At 37.1% G+C, this 20033-nt stretch overlaps 2 protein-coding genes across 2 annotated transcripts in view; one reads left to right on the top strand and one right to left on the bottom strand.

Moving 5' to 3' along the window:
* The first annotated feature begins 403 nt into the window (after positions 1-403).
* On the top strand, positions 404-11326 carry sytl3 (synaptotagmin-like 3). Its single transcript, XM_038291897.1, has 14 exons — positions 404-437; positions 4089-4347; positions 4993-5202; positions 5722-5789; positions 5976-6027; positions 6133-6199; positions 6288-6360; positions 7892-8013; positions 8114-8236; positions 8385-8554; positions 8643-8739; positions 9018-9188; positions 10151-10210; positions 10772-11326. Exons 2-13 carry the CDS (start codon positions 4250-4252, stop codon positions 10193-10195), a joined length of 1296 nt encoding a protein of 431 aa, XP_038147825.1. The 5' UTR covers positions 404-437; positions 4089-4249; the 3' UTR covers positions 10196-10210; positions 10772-11326.
* Positions 11327-12855: 1529 nt separating this feature from the next.
* ezrb (ezrin b) overlaps positions 12856-20033 on the bottom strand; it is a 36352-nt gene continuing 29174 nt past the window's right edge. Inside the window, exons 10-13 of the mRNA XM_038291888.1 lie at positions 17692-17852; positions 14915-15007; positions 14549-14788; positions 12856-14077 (exon numbers count right to left, since the gene is read on the bottom strand). Of these exons, the coding sequence (XP_038147816.1) occupies positions 13913-14077; positions 14549-14788; positions 14915-15007; positions 17692-17852 (659 nt within the window). The 3' untranslated portion in view covers positions 12856-13912. The remainder of the gene's footprint in view (positions 14078-14548; positions 14789-14914; positions 15008-17691; positions 17853-20033) is intronic.

Genomic DNA, 20033 nt, shown 5'->3' with positions numbered 1-20033 from the left:
ATGTTTGTGTGTATTAATGTTAATTTAGGATCACCCCACTCTCTGATACAAATTTTTTTTTTGATTCCTAAAAGTGTTTATTATCTTTTATTTTAGTATTTGTATAAAAGAAAGCATAGACAAATCCATTATTTAATATAAAAAATATATTACCCTGAACTTCTGATTTTGGTTCTTTTTTACTATATTAGAATCAGCACTGATAATGAAAAAGCACCTTAAAGTCATCTTACGTAAACAGAAAAGGGTATTTTCAAACGAGAGATAAAGATAAGATAAAACTCAGCAGTGGCTGATTTTTAAAACTCTTCTCGGTTTCAACAGCTTCTGTGATCACATAAAGGAAGGAAGCAGAGCTCTGCATGCTTCCCCTGCAGTGTATATAAATCTGCCACTTCCTCCGGCTGACCACTCTGTCGGTGCCGTTCAGACTAAAGGTAAGACTTTGCAGCTAAACTAGTCAGCATCACTCACATCTGCAGTGACCTATTTCTCAGCCCGCAAACCTAGCCTTTCCACTTTAAAGAGTTCTGTTCTCATGACTTTTGGCTGATATTTTGGTTTATATTTTTTTAAATGTAATGCCACTTCATCCTGCTCAGTGGCCGTCTGTTCATTGAAGTTTTATGTGATATTTGCAGCTTAAAGATTGATATTAGGAAATGGTTATGAAAGAGAAAGAAATAGACAAGTTTCCAAATGCAGTTGCTTTTGCAAAAATGGCATCACTTACTTAAGAATCTTATTTAAAGATGGTTAAGAAATCATTTCTCTCAACATTTTGTTTTGGTTTTGACCAGCTTTTTAGAATTTAGAGAAATAGATTGTTAAATCCTACTTTGATCTCAGTGTATGAGATCTTGGGCGCTTTTGGTTCTTAAATTATCTTCTAGTCTTGAATTTGTCTTACTCAAACTATGCAGTTTCTCACCTAAGTCTTCCAGGAAACACTTCTGCTTGTGCTTAACACGTCACCCATATTTGCTTTGGTCATTCTCACGGTTCTCAGTAACCATATATAGGGTTCCGTGGTAATCACTCAGTTGTCTTTTACTGTCACTGATGTGGCGGGCTCATACGATCACACCTCCTCCGTCTCTCTTCCAAAATGTGAACACTGTCACCACTAAACCATGTAGACCATGAGTGATCTGGCTTCTCTGCACAGGCTGGCTGTGTGTGAAATGACTGTTGTATCTGCTCACTCCTGAAATGATTTTCACCAAACTGAATTAACTGCTTTATTTCTCGCTGATCCTTCAGGTCCAATTAGAAATAAGGCTGATTATCTAACTGCATGCTTCCTGACTGCTCTGGTTAGTAGTAAGCATAGGCTCTGCTAACAGGGGCTGACAAAGGGCTTTTCAACAGTAGGTTTTCTAAGACTGAAAAGCTATGACTCTGCTTCCTTGGGAATGAGCTCAGTGAGAACATAGATTAAAAATGTTCGATTTTAAAATGCATTGTTTCAGTAATAGTAGATCAAAGAAAATGGTTAATTTATAAAATCTACCAGATTGATATTTTTAAATGCATTTTCTAAAAATGAAAATAATTTCTCTCACTTTCTGACCATTAATTCAGTGTTTTCTTTTTAGATCAGTCAGGGTTACCATAAATCTTTCAAATGACTACACATAACAAATTATAATGGCAATTTTTTTAATGCTTTTCTATTCATTTCGACGTTTACTATCCCAGATGATGATTTCATAGATTTTAAGCTGAACAATTCCTATTTCTGATAAATGTAGGCCTACCTATGGATGTATTTATTACAACACTTAATGGCCAATGTTATATTTGGAAAGGTAAAGCCAAATTTATTGAATTTACCTTTGAGATTAATAATGTATTATTTAATTTAATCGAACTGAATCCTAAGGGAAAGCCCCATGCAGTATGTTTTTGTCTGCAGGAGAGACTGATGCACTTCAAGAAATATTGATTATGAGGAAATAAAATGATGTGGAAATATTAAGCAAATGCCAAACATGAAGTTAAATGTGTCCTCCAAAGTAAAATTTTATTTTGATTTGATGTCAGCAAATGAAACATGAAACTCTTACATAGCATTAATATCCAGTTTCAGCCATAACCTCTCAAGTGTATTGTTAAATCAAATATATGCTGTATGCATTCAGATTGTCATATCCAAAGGGTTTAATTAATGGTTCCTTTGCCTTTACCCTTTTCTTTAGTTTTCTACACAGTTCCTTAGTTCATGGCGTTTGGGTTTGACCGCAATGACTCCCGTGGTGATTACTGCAATAGATTGCAAAGTTGATGTGAACAGTAACAACGAATGTGTTGAAAGTTTACCTTGGAAACATCTGTTGATATTTCTATACATATTTACATAAACGAGTGTAATGGAGGCAGTTTGAACCTGAACACCTATTCTTGTTCTGACTGTGGAGTAAGGGGATTGTTTGGAGGGCTGTCATCTAGTGATGACTAGAATAGTGTTAACCGTTTACAGGGTGCATGTGCAACACACTTGTGGCAATAAATTTCAGTCTGTCTGGTTGGCAAACCATGTTGGAGGAAGTTGGTGCAGCTTCTTTGCAGAAAACACGAGCATTGAGGTGAGCATTGCAGTATGACTTCAGCAGAACCTAAGATAGAATCATGCATGAAAATTATTAGGAAGATCAAACAAAATAAATCACTTCAAAACACTAATAGTTTAACAGCTGCTTTTCTTATCTGCAAAAATGACATAACTATATGACAGACATGGTCATTTGCAGAATGCTAAGAGCTAAAGATTTTATTTTTTAAATTGACAGTCAGTAAATGATCCAGGTAGCTTATAAATCTTCCCAATCAGGGTAGGTTGACTCCCTTTAACTGTTAAGGTTACTTGCAGGCTGGTAAAAACAACCAGATGCAATGTCACTAATATCCACTGCTTTTATATTAAAGCATTTGCAATGAATTTATCTCTCCGTATGAAAACTGAAAAGATTTTTTTTTTTAAGACAGCAAAGCTGATATTTATAATTTCCTTGTTTTTTTCTTAAATTTAAAGTCACTGCACAATCACTCTACCATCTAATGCGTCAGATAGACATGATGTTTAACTTCCATCCGTATTCACATAGGTGTTACTGTTATAAAACTAATTTAAATCAGTTCAATCATGATTTGTAAAAATAAAAATAAAAAAACATCTCAGATTCAGGATGCCTCAAAGTGTCTTTATATAAAAGACACTTTAAGAGCTTGGCCTCAAGCAGCAGTGGACCTTCTAAAGAGACAATAATCTAACACTACAGGCGACGTTGTCTGGGCTGATGTCAAGTCCCTAAATGCAACTTGATTACTTGAGAAACTGTTTAGAAATCTGTCAGGAGTTCCTTGTCCTCCAGCTTTGTGGGATTTCATCAGCCAAATGTCAACAGTTTTAACGTACATGTTGTACAATCCTGCTCTGGAAATCCATTACCTGATATTTCATCTTGTCTGTGCTCACTTATAACAGAAGTTTTAAACTGGGCAGGGTTTTTAGCATACTCACTCCTAATGTGTCTGAACAGAGTTACTCAGAGTTCTTTTTTTAGGTATTGTACAATGAAGTTGCAGAAAGTAGTAATGAAAACCCTAAATCCATTTTCTGTCCTCCTAAAAGGATAAACTAGCCCACGGGATCACATCAGTCATAAATAATGCAGGTCTTGGCATTTGGTTTTAGGTTTGCAGCCATCAGTGAAGCACGACTGAACTTCCCACAGCAGAGAGAGAAAATGTTTATTTTCCAAAAGCGTAATTCTAACATAGTACAAACTTTTTACCAAAATAAAAATAGAAAAGAGGGAGTCAGTTTATCTCTTTACATCTTAAACTTTTATTAGATTCTAGGATGATGGAGGTCTGAAATTACTGTAACAATAAGAATATCAGCAGGATATTTCCTCTGAATCTGGGTCGACTTACTTGATGCAGTCAAGTGTAAATAAAAAAAAAAACATCATGTCTGACTGAAAAAAGAATGATGGATCCATTAAATCCCAGTCATAAGAAAGAAAAGCTGGACAGCAGTCACACTGACCTTTTTCTATCTCTCTTTCTATTTAATCTTTCAGCTCCAGAAGGCAAAAGGGGAGGTCTGAGGGAGGGCCCAACAAGGGGGAGGTTTAAAGACCCAAGAGAGTGAGAGGAGGAGTCATTGCAGAGGAAAGCAGAGAGGAGAGCTTTCAGAAAGCACAAAAGCAAATACTTCTGTTCCATAACGGCTTCTTTAAAGATGGATTTAGGTGTTCTTCAATTTCTGGAAAGAGAAAGAGTCCTTGAGGTCCTTCAAAGGGACAAACAACTGCGGAGGATTGAAGAGGAAAGAATCAGGTAATTTACAATAATATTGATAAAAGTTCTGATATGAAACTGCTGCTTAGAGATAAAGAAAATAGTCAGAGCTAATAGTTCTGCTTAAAGTAATAAAAGATCAGTACTTACAAGGAAAATGTAGGTTTTGGTCTCTCAATGACAATAATTTTAGACATGATGCAATGATTCCCTTTATGAGTTGCACAGGCACAGGCAACAATACTGAGTGCATGCAAAAATCCAAGCAACTAATTCATTTAGAAAGTATGTTTCTTACCATTTTAGTCACAAATCTTAAGCATTTTAAGGTTCTTATGAAATATGCTGTACTTTGGGGTAAGACTCGTGCAGCTTTTAACATCTAAAGACTGAACATTTGCACAATATTCTTTGCATGTAACATATTCTTGGCTGGCTTTTGATCTGGACTTTAACTAGGCCACTCCACAACCTGAATGAGAATATGTTTTGCATTTTTGTTCTCTTGGAAGGTGAACAAGTCAGTCTCCATTAGGTATTCTACCAATATTTGAGTCCTTATTCTTAACAATAGCATCCCTGCAGTATTAAGCTAAAACTACCATAAATGTTGTATTACAAAAAAGAGGAAGGCATGAATTCAAACCCTAAAGAGCCACATTATTTTCCCTTTTTCCTACCAAGAAAGATGAAGTGTGATCTGCAAGAGCTACGGAGGAAGGGTGCCAAGAGCTACACCCGGCAGTATGGCGAGAGAACCTGCGCCCGGTGCCAGAGGTCTTTGGGAAAGTTCTTGAACACAGGCGCTGTGTGCCGGGGATGCAGCCATCGCATCTGCAGCAGGTGCCGTGTTGGGGCCACAGACTGGAAGTGCACAGTGTGCCATGCTTATAGGTGAGAGGTGCTGCCCCCCTGATGAAACGCCTGAGCAGTGAGAATCAAAGCAGGGCAAGAAAGACAATGTGTGAATAGTAGATTGCTGCTTAATGCTATAACTGATACTTTCACTTTGAATTGGTTAACACGTCACTTTCTTACTCTTTGGCTTTGTGGAAAGTGGCTTTTAGTCTCTAATGTAGATACGCAGTGATAAAAGTGAAGCCACTACCTACTGTTACTTCATGTTCATCCAAGTCGTGTGAATTCTGCAAAGTCAATGAGTTGATTCAATCATTCGCTGACTTTAATGCAATTAGATGTGCCACCATTATAAATCACTGTGCCACTTTTTCCTTAGGACATCAGTGATGAGGGTTCTGTTAACATTAACTGAAATTGTGAAAAGGGTAATAAGTGACATAGAAGGATACACAACTTAGGATTATAAATTTAGGTGAAAGTTTGGTTCATATCAGTTCATTCAGATTCTCTGTTAGATTGATACCATTTTCTCACCCTTCCTTTTTTTGGCAGAGAGGTGAAGATCCGATCAGGAGAATGGTTTTTGGAAGAAAGGGCAAAGAAATTTAAAATCACCACAGGTTTGTTTAACCTCAGACAGCTTTATTATAGCTTCTGGATTATCATTTATTGAATTTACTGATTTCAATAATAATCTGGGCCTCTTTAGGCATCTTTTGCTATAAAACAGTTTAAGTTGCCAACTGCATGTCAGTATTCAGTCAATGGTCTAAATGTAATGTTGTAATATTCACACCTTTTTGCAGGAAAGTATGAAACAGCTGGGGAGAAACTATTAAAGCTCTACAGTGTGCAGAGGTATGACGAACCTCCAAGTTTTTACTTAGTTTTCATTAATTTACTTAATATCCACTGCATTTCTCTAATTGTTGTTGGTTATGTCTAATTTCTTGAATGACACAGAAACATATATGTTGTGCCTCCAACGCCTCCACCTCACATGGAATATGAATTTAGAGGGAGATTCAGGGTAAAAAAAACTAAAACATATTTAAACTTCATTTCACAGTGTAGCAGAGCCACAGACTGACCTCAGCTCATTTTTTCTTTTACTGCAGGAACTAAAGAATTCAAAGGCTTTCACACAATCTATGGAAGATCTCATGCTTAGCTTCAGGAGTCACATTAAAAGTAAGTCCCTTTTTTCAGTTAAATAGTGAACATGACTTTAATTCTTGACAAAATAACTTATTCTGTACCGTGTCTTCAAAATGGATTCTTGAAAAAAAAAATCTTGGATGTTATAGCTATGTTTTGAGTTGGTTTATTGAGAGACAATTTTTAAAGTTTCCTATTAGGCCACCTGAATTTATACTGTATAGTTATAGTGTCACCATTTTAAACCTATAAGGCCTTTTGATGATGTCAGCTAGGATCTGAAATTGTTGCATGGTCTGTTTTGCAGCCAAAAGCAAGTTGCTGAATGGGATTAATTGTTAGAGATATTAATATATTTATTCATATATACAGACTAGAATACACTGCTGAAAAAATGTTTGATCCAAGGGAGCCGGCATTGTCTCATGAACTGCAATAATTCTTCTGCCTTAGCAAATATATCAAGAGAGTCAATAGCTGAAAGCAATCCCATTGCATGATGCCACCACCACCATGTTCCACTGTAAGGATTCTTTTCAGGGTTATGTGCGGGGTTGGTGTTTTGGAACAAGCTAAGCTGTGGTTCAGTGCAGTTTTTTGGCGTTTTCTTTCAAAAATAGCTTTTGAAATAAGATTTATGAGCCCGCCCTCATTGGTGTATCTCATAACTCCAAAAACATAAACTCCAGAGGTTACATTTACTTAAATGTATTATTCTGTAATTACTGAATGCTATATATTTATTTATATCTTATCCTTTAAACAGCAGAATTTACATATCACTGAATTTCTTGTTCAATTTCACATAGTTCTATAAAATATCTTATCAGTGGTAATGATCAGGGGCAGTAAGCAGATCAGTTACTCCGTACTTAAGTAGCCTTTTAGCCAAAAAAGGTTTTACTCTTACTGGAGTAATTTCTTTAAAGGCTACTGTTTTACTTTTACTTGAGCAAAAAAAAAATGATAAAGTAGAGCTACTCTTTGTAAATTTTTTGGGTACTCTACTCACGTTTGCGCTACTCACCAAGTATAGGACTTCTGAAATAAAAATACAGAAGATAGTAAAAAAAATGCATGCCACATATTTCAAGTTAAGATTTCTGCAGCTGTGAATTACGTGCCATCTGCTGCTTGGTTACAGAATTATTTATTCTGGATTATTAAAAAAAAAAAAAAAAAATACATCTGCTTATGATGCAACAACATGTTGAGAACTCAATCAGTTTGAATATTTCTACAAGATGCAGAAACGTGACTTCCTTAGCATGTCGTATCAATATAGCCTGATCTGTGCCCCAGGAAGCTGAATATGCGCAGAGTAATAACCACAGAGGAAATAGGCTTGACCTTATACAACACAGGAAAGAAAAAGCCTTTGATGTTTTATAACTGCTGCATCAGCAGGGCTGCAGAAATTGAAACATAACAGATATAGAGATATCTTTACCGGAGAGCCTTTTAAGGAAATCCGTGCCTTTTTTCACACCAAATCTAAAAGTTTAGTATCTTCTTAGTTGTTCTTCATATTTGGAGTGTGTAATTTTTTTTTCTTTTATTTCAGGATTCTCCAATTCTCAGAATGATGTGAGAGGAGACCTGCTGACAGTAGACCCCAACCGGACGTGTTTTCGCTATAGCACCCAAAAAAGCCTTTCAGAAACAGACATCCACAAATCTTGCTCTGTAAGTCAATCACAGCTCCTGAAATTCCCTTTAGGGGCATCAGTTGATCCTTTGAGCGAAATGACCTGAATCCAACGAGCTGTTGCTTTTTCTTTGCCAGCTATCTAAACAGGAAAGTCTTCCAAACCTGTTCAAGAAAAGCAAAGACAGCGACCATGAGAGTTCATCTACAGGTGCAGAGGAAGAAACCTCGTTCAGCTCGGAGCAATCTATTAATCACAGAGTAAGTGAAAGCCACCGATCAGAGATAAAAACAAAACACCTTCCTGTAAATAAAGTATCAGAAGACAGATCGGGGTTAGTTGAACTCTTTTCTTAACTTTCAGACATAAAATGACCAACTGGAGAAATTGTTCTAATTGATTTTGCAGGGCAGCATTAGCAGCATCAGCACAGAGTGTGGGATCTTTGAGGGCATCCTTGTGTCTGGGGAGATGGAGCTTGCTGTGGCTTACAACCACAGCTGCTCTTGTCTGGAGATCACTGTCGGTTCCTGCAGAAATCTGGCTTATGGAAACAGCAAGAAAAAGAAGAGTCACCCGTAAGGATAGCCTTATTAGAGAGTGGTTTGAAAGTGTAACTATTTTTCCAACTCAGTGTCCTTATTATGTCTTTATTCTCCTCGGTAGATATGTGAAACTCTACGTGCTTCCAGACAAAAACAGTAAAATGAAGACGTCGGTGAAGAAAAACACAACTGACCCCGTTTATAATGAGGTTTTTAAGGTAATAAGACACAATATAGTATTCTTTAACTTCTAAGACTAAGGAGCAGTCATTTATGAATACACATTCTTTAGTCATAAAAAGATAATTTCAGGATATTTTATATCATGGTGTTTTAAATTGACATTCAACATATAAAAAAATGCCTATTAATGTATTTTCATTATTAAAAAGTGATTGAAGGTCTTTAGTAATCACATAATCAGGGTTATAAATATTTGTTGACAGTAGGGGGAGCAATTCTTTTGTTATAAAATAATTTGTGTCCTTTTTTACAGTATAATATAGAGCGCCATCTGCTGTTTGGAAAGAGACTGCAGGCCTCTGTGTGGCATTCAGGGACCCTCACAAAGAAAGTGTTTTTGGGTGAGGTGCTCATTCCTCTGGATGGCTGGAGACAGGAGAACAGCACCTTCCAAGGCTTATACTGGTACCCGCTGTGTCCAAAGGTATGGGAAATTAAATGAGAGCCCAAAACAGGGACATTTGTATATTGGTTATTTATGGCTGAGGTTCTATGCATAAACAAGTTAAAACTTCAAAAAATATATTTTTTTTATATTATCTTATTAAAAATAAAAAGTAAGAGGTTTTTAAAGCAAGGGCTGAGTATCAAGTTTGAGTTGTTTTACAAGTTTTCCCTCACAGATACATGATTTTTAAAAATACTCATAGACTATTTGCTAATATTTTAATATTTTTAGCCATGAACAAAATGCTGGTATATCACTGTGTGGATATTTAACCATATGTCTAGACTACATTTTTCTAGACTAACTTTCTATGGGTTTTAGGTTGTGGCCATTCAAAAATCCTACTGGTTTGTTTCCATTATACATTGTTAAACTATTTGTAATCTGTGTCTGGGATGGTTGTCCTGTTAGAACATCCACTCTGTGTTCAGCAGCCATCTAGCTGTTAATTGTTGGTGGGTTAGAAGTTAAAATGTTTGTCTGCACAATGACCCAAAGATTGACAGCAAAACTTTTGCCGAAGTCTTCTTGAACATCTTGGTTTTCTTTCATCTAAGAGGGACATATTGGATAAAGTAGCTGAAGCTTAAATTGAATTGGGTTCTCCAACATGACAGGGATTCCAAACAGAAAAAAGCTCATTGATCACTACTGCTGTATCCCTTTATCGTTACACCATCATTATCTTTTTCCAATCAAATAGAAGCCTTTATCTTCTTTTACATATACAGCACCGTATGTTCTTTTTTATATTCATTTATTTATTTGGATAAACATAAAAAGAGCTGCAGCTTTGTTTCTGCATTTATTCCAACTTGCATATTGCACAAGGTTTTTAATCAGCATGTGATTCTGTTGCATATTTCTGTTGTTTGAACAATGAGTTGGAGAAGATGTCCCGCTAAAAGTGTTTCCTGTTGTGTTTCTGCATCTATCAGGCTGAGACTCCAAGCGGTAGCACAGCAGACTTCAATGGACACTGAATCTCCAACAGTCAGGTGAGTTGCTCTGCCATATTGGTATTAAGGTTTTCAGTAAAATCCTTCATTTGCATATGAACTTGCCTTTTGTGCTTTTTATTTTAATATATATATATATATATATATATATATATATATATATATATATATATATATATATATATATATATATATATTTTTTTTTTTTTTTTTTTAAAGAAATTTGTATTCCTGATTCTTGCAGTTTTTTTTTTTACCAGTAGGTGTCAGTAAGCCATCTCTTTTATGCTCTCCTAAGAAAACCATGAGGTTTCATCAGCACAGAGGTTACACCAGACCACATAACAATAATCAACTGTGCTTATCAGATTCTTCAAAGAAAAAAAAAACCTCCCTATAATGCAAACATTTCTCACAACGCCTACCTCAGGGTGTGTAATTAATTTCATGTGGATCAGTGAGTCTCCTTGTGTGTGCACCTTAATGTCTGCAGGCTGCTGAGGTGTGTTCTGTGTGTTCTGGTGTGTAATAGTGAATGCATTAAAGGGACTTAGCACAAGTGTTTGTGTTGGTATTCATAAGCCTTTATGATGTGTTTAGGTCTCTGACAATGTGGAAGAAACAAGGAACTCATGGAAAGAAGTCCATCTACCTGATCTGGGATCTGCTGGACCACAGCTGCATCTGGAAGATGCTTGAATGGACTCTAATAACAGCAGAAGTGCTTTTAATCATATCAAGTGCCACTTTACGTTAAAACTTTCCTATGAAGCATTCCTAATAACATTAGACACAAAAATCACTTTTCTTTTGAAAAATAAGATTTTAAAGTCAATCATTTTTTTTATATTACGGTATGAACAGATTGCATTAAGTCTACGTAGGAAATAAATTCATTCATCAAAGGTTATATGTTTTTAAAGCAAAGGCTTTAACAAAGGCTGGATAGAGCATATTGACAGAAGAAAAAGTTTTTTTTATCTTAAATGCTGAATTTTATTTTACAATTTTGATATAATTACTGCTCTAAGTGGGTCACTCTGTCAGCTAACATGTTTTAGATTCTCTATACTCCAATTAATGATTAATCGATTACTAAATTAGTTGACGATTGTTTCAATAATCGATTAATCCGATTAATGGTTTCAGTCCTAGTAGAAACCTGTGGAGTCCAAGAATATAATTGATAATCTTAAAGAGTTAATTCAGTTTTTTTTTTTTTTTTTTTTTTTTGTTTCATGTTTCACAGATGGGGCTATAAAAGAAACTAGATTAGCTTTATTTCACCTAAGTTGTTAAGGCGAAGTCATTCTGTTGTAATCAAGCTGCTTTTAAGATTAAGATACATTAATCTTTTTTTGACAAAAAAACTTAAAACCATGTATCTCAAAGGTCATGATTTTTAAAAGAACTGACATTTTGGGCTAATGTACGGTAACCTGGAGCTACACCCTCTCCCAGGAAATAGTTGTTTCAGCCAGACAAGTGGCTCTGGTTGGCCCTTCAGTCTTTCCTCCTGCACAATGATGCCTTTCTTGTTTTGGAGGAGGCAGCATGTGAGAGACTTTCTCTGGTTTCTAGGCTATTATTCTGGAAGGACAGCTGAGGCCAGTGACATAGTGTTTTTAGAGTCACCATGGCAACTGGAAACCTGCTGATGTTTTTGTTGCCAAAAGACTGAAAACCAGGAATTATTCAGCATCCGTCCACAACAGTCCCAGCTTTAATTATAATTCTGCACTTTATTCTTTATATAAACTGTTTATTTCATTACAACTGTCTTATTCATGATGCATATAATTTATGTAATGTTGTTTTACCATGTCTAATATAATTATTTATTTCTGATTATAAGAAAACCCATTTACTGTCTTCGTGCAGTAGCTGCCTGAAGCTGCTGCAGAGAAAAGAACCAAGTTAATATCCATCTCTACCTGTAAAGATATTTTGATCTCCATGTCATTAAAATACATAAAGTTCAACATTAATAACAACTTGACTATTCTATCTTTGTTGCCTACACAAAGTGATCTTTACCCTTAATTTTATTTTGTAATTATATGTGAAAGATTGATGCAATGCAAGGCCTAATCTGGAAGTAAGATGAAGAGGAAATGTGGTTTTTTATAGGTTTTTACAAAAAATATGAAGTGTGCAATGCTTTGTCGTATCGAGAGGAAGCTTTGCAGAATTATCTTCGGTGCAAGTCTCTAGCGGCTTTATGCATCAAACATTTGTTTTAGGAAACTGCGATCCATGTTTAGTTGGGAATAAAAGCCCACTAGCTTTCTATGGTTGCAATAAGAACAGATTAAGGAATGATCTTTTTAATACTTCTGCAAAGCTCTCTACTCAAAACTGACTCATGCTGTTAAAATAAAACTGTTTTATCATGCAGGCTCCAGCCACTACTTTTCAGACACAATGCATATAGAGAATCAGAGTCCCTATAATATTTTCCTTTTCCTGCAGAAATCATTCTTGTGCTTACATTTCCAGCAAGTATTTCAGGTTTATTTCAATAACGGGGCTCTTTTTTGTTTTGTTTTTTACACAGAAACAAACAAACTCTCCTGTTCATTTATTTCTCTCATCCACAGGTTGATTCCTTAAAAAAAAAATAAAAATCAAAAAGCTATTATTTGAAGATAAAGTCTAGAATAGACTATAAAAACACAAACAGGTGACAAATCAAGTTACTTTATTGGCAATATCTTGAACACCTCATTATAAAATCCTGGTTATGTACAAATTTCATCATAGTGGATTGTTTTCATGAGCTTCAGTAAATGTTGCTTTGGTCAAAGGTGATAAAAGTTTGGCAAAACATCCAACTTAAACATCCACACTTCATTGTAACGGTCCCAACAGAAAGGCCACTTTAGAGGCTAAAAACCTCCAATATTTGATTCTATTTTATGTTGTAACATGACATGATAGAACTGCTAACTAAACTTTGTGTACCATTGAACACAGTGCTCTGAATGATCTGCAGAGCTGATTAAATGAAAGTAATTGGCGAGTTCATTTGAACCATTTTTTTTCATGCAACTGTTATTCTCCTAAAATAAAATTAATAATTTACAATATATCTCTTTTAATTATATGATTTAAAGGACAACATATGGAACATAAAACTACTGTTATTTGGATCGATGTATAAAACCTCTGAAACAATAAAAGCTTTTATTATTAGTAGATAGCAAAAATATACAAACTGAGATAAAATACCCTTTATGTCCCATATACAGTATAAATATCAAACTATGCATGATTATGTTTTCCTTTAGGGCAAAAATAAACATAATTGGAAGTGTTCAAATATAATGGAAAATAAATATTAATTTTCCTGCGTATACTGTCTTCCCCTCTCTGAGTGGTCGCTATGAACAAGCACTTTTCTTTCATTGCAATATTTGGATTACAGGGTGCTTTACAATCATTTTCAAAGTACTTCATCTAACCTCCAGTGAAGAAAAAAAAAATCCATCAAAAAAAGAAAAAAAAATACAGAAACGAAAACACTATGAGAAGAAAAAGAAGATTTTGGCACTAAGGTTTTGAAGGCCCCTGCATCCTGCTAGTCTTCTGCAGTGCTTCTACTGCTTTAGTTTAGTCTGCTACCAGCGCGTGTTTAACATGTCTTTGGGTGCATTTGAAGGGGGTTTCTGTGTGTCTCAACAGTAGAGTGAGATAGATAGCGACCATTCAGAAAGTGTGCGCTCGAGCGGCGACGTCAGCTTATAAGGCCTCAAACTCGTCGATCCTCTGCTTGGTGTTGCCCTGACGGATCTGTCGCAGGGTCTTGTATTTGTCTCGGCCGGCCCGCACGTTCTCGCTGTGAAGGAGATCATTTTGGGTGTTTTTGGTGTCGTCACGGGCCTGAGCCAGCTCGGAGGTCAGAGCCTGTGGAGCGGAGGGAGAAGGAGCAAAGTGAGAGGATTATAGAGGAAAACCGATTATCTAGCTATTAAACATCTCTTCCTAGGAGCCCAATGGTTTGACCTGGGCTTTTTTTTTTAGAATTTCTATTTTTCGTGGTTCACCGACCTCTGAAATCTTTTGTAAACTTAACATTATGTGATTTTGTTTAACATTAGATGTTTTTTTTTGTGTTAATTTCTCAAGAAAACTTATAAAAAATGAAACATTTATTCTTGTATTGTATGGAAAGCTATATTTAATGTGGCTATTACAAACCCTTTCTAAGAAAGGTTTGCAAATTTAGCTGTGAACAGCTATTTATTTTTTTCATGGCATTTTTAAATGTATCTGGAATTAAAATCCTTTTGTCAGACTAACTGGATTTGTTTTCCACATGTGATTTTTAATCCAGCGAATTGATGTTTCTGTCCACCATGTTCCTCTTTCCCTCACCTTGAGCTGCTTCTGGACGCGCTCGTTCTTCTCCACCTCGGTCAGGCGCTCCTCCTCTTTGCGGTGGTCATGGAAACCGTCCACCTGCAGGTCGGTGCTGTGCGTGCTGTTGTTGTCCTCGCTGTCACTATTGTAATCCACATGGTTGTATGCAGGAGGAGGAGGGGGAGGCGGGGGCACCGTCATCACCATGTGAAGCTCTTCCTTGGTCTTGATTAGGTCGTCTTGAGCTTCTCGAGCCTGATCAAATCAGAGGGGGTCAAAATGGGTGCTTCCCTGGGAAAGCTGTTTTTCTTAGATGTGATCCGACTTACACCATGAGGATGCTTTACGTTTATTTAATTGACAGACACTTAGAGCTCTTACCCTGTTCTGCCATGTGCTCGCCTCCTCCTCCTTGCGTCTCCTGGCCTCCTCCAGCAACGCAATCTTGGCTGAGTGCTCCGCCAGCTCAGCAGCCTGTAAACAAGACAGAATTTAATGAAGATATGCGCAAAGTAAATGATTCCCTTTACAACCCAGAGCATCTTAATCTTCTGAGAAGTTATTTATTTATTTTTTTTATCCATAATTAAGAGTGAAAAATTGTTTAACCTACTCAATGATTTAGCCAACTGTGAAACATAACGATTCCCTTCCATTATATATAACGATTGAAAATCTTAAACGGAAAATATTTAAACACTCTAGGTTATCCCCTAAAATCCAACTTTTTTAAGTTTTGCTTTTTATTTTGCAAACCTAGTCCCATTTATTTAATATTTTGGATATAATACAGATCAGGATATTTAGTGGGTCTCCACTACTCGCTGCTCCCTGCAGGGCTCTAGCCCAACCTTGTTTTTTGCTTTCAGTCTCTCTGCATCTTGAAGTCTTAAACTAATTACAAGTTTTAAAACATTAAAAATCAAAACTGCATTTATCAGACAGAAGAAATTATTCTAGAGAGAAGAATACTTGTACCACAGCTGGTATAAGGTGTATATTTCAGGTCAATGCAGTTCAAATCCCACATGTGACTTATAACTGTTCAGTCTGAACGGCACAATTCTGTCCTTATTACTTCACAGAAAATATGATCCACTTCCATATGTGGCTCTAGTTCTGATATGTATATAATCCATTTTAAAGTGTTTGCAGGCTAAATGGTCAACCCGGGTTTTATCTGAATTTTACAGAATTCCTTGGCCTTTCACTACACATCCACACAACAGAATCACTGATTGCCTTGGAAATAGCTGTTAAAAATTGTACCGTTCTGACTTTTCTCCTTTGTTAATTATGTTGTTGTGATGCTGTTGCCTCCCATCACTCAAAACTCTAATAACGCAGAGACACCGGCATCTTTGAAGTTTTTTTTTTAAGAAAGCTTATGAACACCTTTAGTCTCAGTAACATTCATCATGGCTTCCATAAGACGTGAGCTGCTGTGTAACTTTTACATCCTAATTCTGAGCATGCAGGTTGCTTTGGAGTCGTTTAAGGTTCAGAATGCTCTGGTGGTAGCTCAATATGATGAGTGGTGTATTAGATAGCCATGTGAAAAAAATCATATTTAAGCAAAAACATATATTTGAGCATCAAGACCAGCTGTTTGACTGCAGCCTAAGTTACTGGCCATATAATCAAAAAGTCATATCAAAACATTTTAACGTAAGCCTTGCATCAACCGTAGCATACTTTGTTTGAAAATCCCAGCTGAAGCACAACTTAGCTTTTCACTTTGTGCATATGATGCGAAATACTTTGGAAGGTTTAAACCACCTCTGGTTTTCCTATGAAGGGATAACACATTTAAGTCAGTACAAGTTTTGGGACTTAGTTATAAGTAGACTGGAACAAAGCCAGTTTGATTTAAAACAACTCAACAAGTTGATCACTTGGACCCCAAGACGGGTCATGACTCAGGATTTGTTTTTGAAACTTTCTTCAAAGATAATGATTGACTATGAAATGCTGATTGAATCTGGTGGGTCATCAGACTAGGACTTAATATCAGTTGAAATATATGACAGAAAGGGCAAAGATCATCTTTCATTTACAATGAATTTTCTAACACTTTTCTGTTTGCAAGGCAAATAAACTAAGAGAGAGAAGACAAACCTACAATCCTGAATGTTGGTGTCATGGTAAAAAGGTGAGAGAAGTGGAAAAGCACACTGCAGTGAAGAAATGACTGACAGCCCCTGAAGGTGTCATTACACATTCCTTCCAACAAGCAGAGCTTGTTTCTTTTTTCCCCACCCTGCTAATAGAGCTCGGCATTTAATACTTTCTGTCCTCTCTTTGCGCTAATTTATCCCACAGAATCTTAGGTCTGTTGGAGGCAAATTGCATAAATGTTGATGGACTTGGGATCATGAATGTACCTGCTTTCGGACATTTGAAAAAAGTGAGGAAATTTCCCAAATGCTTTACAGCGAGTCAGATGTTGCTCTGCTACATTTCTACTTGACTTTGACTTCAAACGTTTGTATGATCTGGATGATTAATCATTTTCAGGGGGTTCTCAGCACTTTACAGTTTCTTAAATGTTTGCTCTAGCTCTATAGATCTTTCTTTGGTGATTGGTTTTCTTTATTCCTACCAAAGGTGCATCTTTAAACCCACTCATGTGCTGTCCAAGAAATTAAAACATTTTAATGTATTGTTGAACGTAGATTTTTTTTGTTTAAGTAGCTGTGTATTAAATGTGTGTGGGGTTTTGTTTTTGTTTGAGCTTGAAAACAAGACAAAAATCTGCATTAGCAGACCTTTAATCATGTACAGAAGTGATTTTAGTACACTGTTCAACATTCTTCATTGGGTTTGGCAATGCAGCAGGTGCCTGTCCCAGAAAAGCAGCTTTTGAGTTCAAACAGCTGATAAACAAACAGAAACACTGGTGGCTGGTTAATGGCAGACCAGAGTATTTGCTTTAAAAGGGAACAAGGGTGTGGGATCTGCTAAATATTTTAAACTGGCTTTACTAGCCTTCACCCTGGAGCAAATGTTCTGTAGAATAAAGGATAAAAACCTGAAGAATAGTGCCCTTTGTAATGGTTCTATCATTTTTACCCATATGTATTGCTGGCGTAAGTGTGGAGCAAGATGGGCTTGATATTTAGCCTTAAATCAGAAGATCATATGATTAAAACACCAACCAGCTGCTCCTGGGTCTTCAGCTGATTCTCAGCCTGGCGGGCCAGCTCCTCTTTAGCCAACAGAGCAGCCTGACGTTCCTCCTCCAGCCGAGCAGCCTCCTCCTCTGCCCTCCGCCGCTCCTGCTCCAGCATCATGGCTCTCTGAAGCTGCTCCTGTAAATCTAGAAAGCAGAGGAAAGACAACTTTATACACTATGTAACATGCATTGAGAGAAATTAATGATGCTTTTCCACCCAATTTGACAAAAAAATTATTAAATCTAACGTTTTAACCCTTGAGTGAAATATAGGAACAAACAAAACTGACGACTTTTATCTAAACTTAAGGCAAACATTAACTGCCATCTAAATTAACTAACAAATAAAATATACTCGCTTTACTTTAAGGCAAATAACTTTGTCAGCTGAAATTGGTTTTATTCAACCTTGCTCTGAGACTTGACGACATAATGACCAATCTAATGACAATGAATTTTTGTACTGTAAACCACTGAAGCCCATCTTTTTAAGCAACTTCTGATTATACTTTTATTATAAATACTTATAATCATGTAAACTAACCTTATCAGTTAGTTTATAGGGGAAAAAAATGCTTTCATCAGTAGTGAAAGCATGTAAAAAGCATATGCAAATTGACATGTTGGGGATAAAATTTCAAAAGTGAAAAAAGGATTGTAATACACCCAGTGGTGCAACCTGGACACATCTTCAGTGACTCTCCCGAGATCACTGGGTGTTTCGAGTCTTAGTCATACACCCTCACTCGGGCGACCCAGCCGGGGGTGATCAGTTCCCCGACTTGTGTCCAGGTAGCGCACTACGCCACGCCTCCCCCCTCCTCAACCAGAGCCACCGTGAAGCCTTTTCAGCTGCTTCCAAGATGTTCTTGGTTGCTCTTCGTCTCTGCAGACCGCAAATCCCTAGGAGTCCAAGGACACGGTGTAGAGACCTGCCTGCGAAGCCCCTGCAGCCCACTTCAATAGGCTCACAGCGGGCCTTCCAGCCATTCCTCCGGCACTCAGCCACAAGTTCTGTGTATTTAGCCCTCTTCCTATCCTGGGCTTCCTCTATTCTGTCCTCCCAAGGAACAGTTAGTTCAAGCAGCACAACCTGCCTGGTGGAAGTTGATGACAGCACCATGTCCGGGCGGAGTGTCGTGGCTGCGATGTAATCCGGGAATCTCAACTGCCTCCCCAGATCGACCAAGAGCTGCCAGTCCCTTGCTGTCGTGAGCAGGCCCCCTTGGGTCTTCTTGGAGGGTTGCAGTTTCTCCCCTGCTCGAACAAAGGCAATCATGCTCCTGCTTAGAGGTTGACTCTTGCTGGTGTTTATGCCAGTTCAGATGGTATCTGCTATTGCCCGCAGGACCTGGTCATGGCGGCAGCGGTATCTGCCATCTCCCAGGGCCTTTGGGCAGCAGCTTAGGATGTGCTCAAGAGACCCTTTCCTCTGGCAGAGCTGACACGCAGGTGATTCTATCAGGCCCCAGGTGAACAGGTTAGTGGGGCTTGGGAGGACATCATACACCGCTTGGACGAGGAACCTGAAATGATGTGGCTCCGCCCTCCATACATCAGTCCAGGGAATAAAAAATAAAAAATCCAAGGAATAAATAAATTAAAAAAAACATATTAATTATATACTTCATACTTTATGCTTTTACTTCCAATTTTAATTAGTTAATGAGATTTAGCAATCTTTATATGAATTATTACTTAATTAAATTGTGGAAAGCAAAGGCCTCGTTTTCTACCAGAAACTCTCTGGTACGAATTGATGAGAAGTGCAAAAGTACGAAATGGCAAAGGGTCAAAACATTCCACACTACAGACAGGAACCAATTACAACCAGTTTATTACTGGCAGTAAGACGGGAGCCAAATTATTGCTTGGAAAATAGATTAAAATTAAAAGCAAATATGAATCATTATAAGCCGTTTACAATCAGGAAACAAAAAGCTGGAGTCACATAGTGATTTAATAAGCCTGCTCCAGTTTATCGCACCTAAAAGGAAACAGGAAATCTGCTTCCTTCAGTTGAGCTCAATTAAAAACCAACTGATATTGCTTCATTCATTGAATTATAAAAAGTAGTAAATGGTTGAAATGGCTATGACATGAAATCAACTTTTGTGACCTTTAAACTATGTTGTAATTCTATTGGTTAATTAAAACTATGACCAGTAAGGCATTTTGCTTGAAGTCAGAGTAATTCTTATAAATTCTTATCTCTGAGCAACAGACCCCCCGTCCTGGAAAGAGTGGTCATCACTGTTTGACGTAACACAGTGATCACCCACCTTGTCAATGCCTCGCTTGCCTGGTAAGTAACTTACCAACTTT

This window comes from Cyprinodon tularosa, unplaced genomic scaffold, assembly GCF_016077235.1.
Source record: "Cyprinodon tularosa strain WSP-4 unplaced genomic scaffold, ASM1607723v1 ctg303, whole genome shotgun sequence".
Taxonomy (NCBI): Eukaryota; Metazoa; Chordata; class Actinopteri; order Cyprinodontiformes; family Cyprinodontidae; genus Cyprinodon; species Cyprinodon tularosa.
Note: the sequence above shows the minus strand (reverse complement) of the source record. Positions and strands in the feature narration are given on the sequence as shown.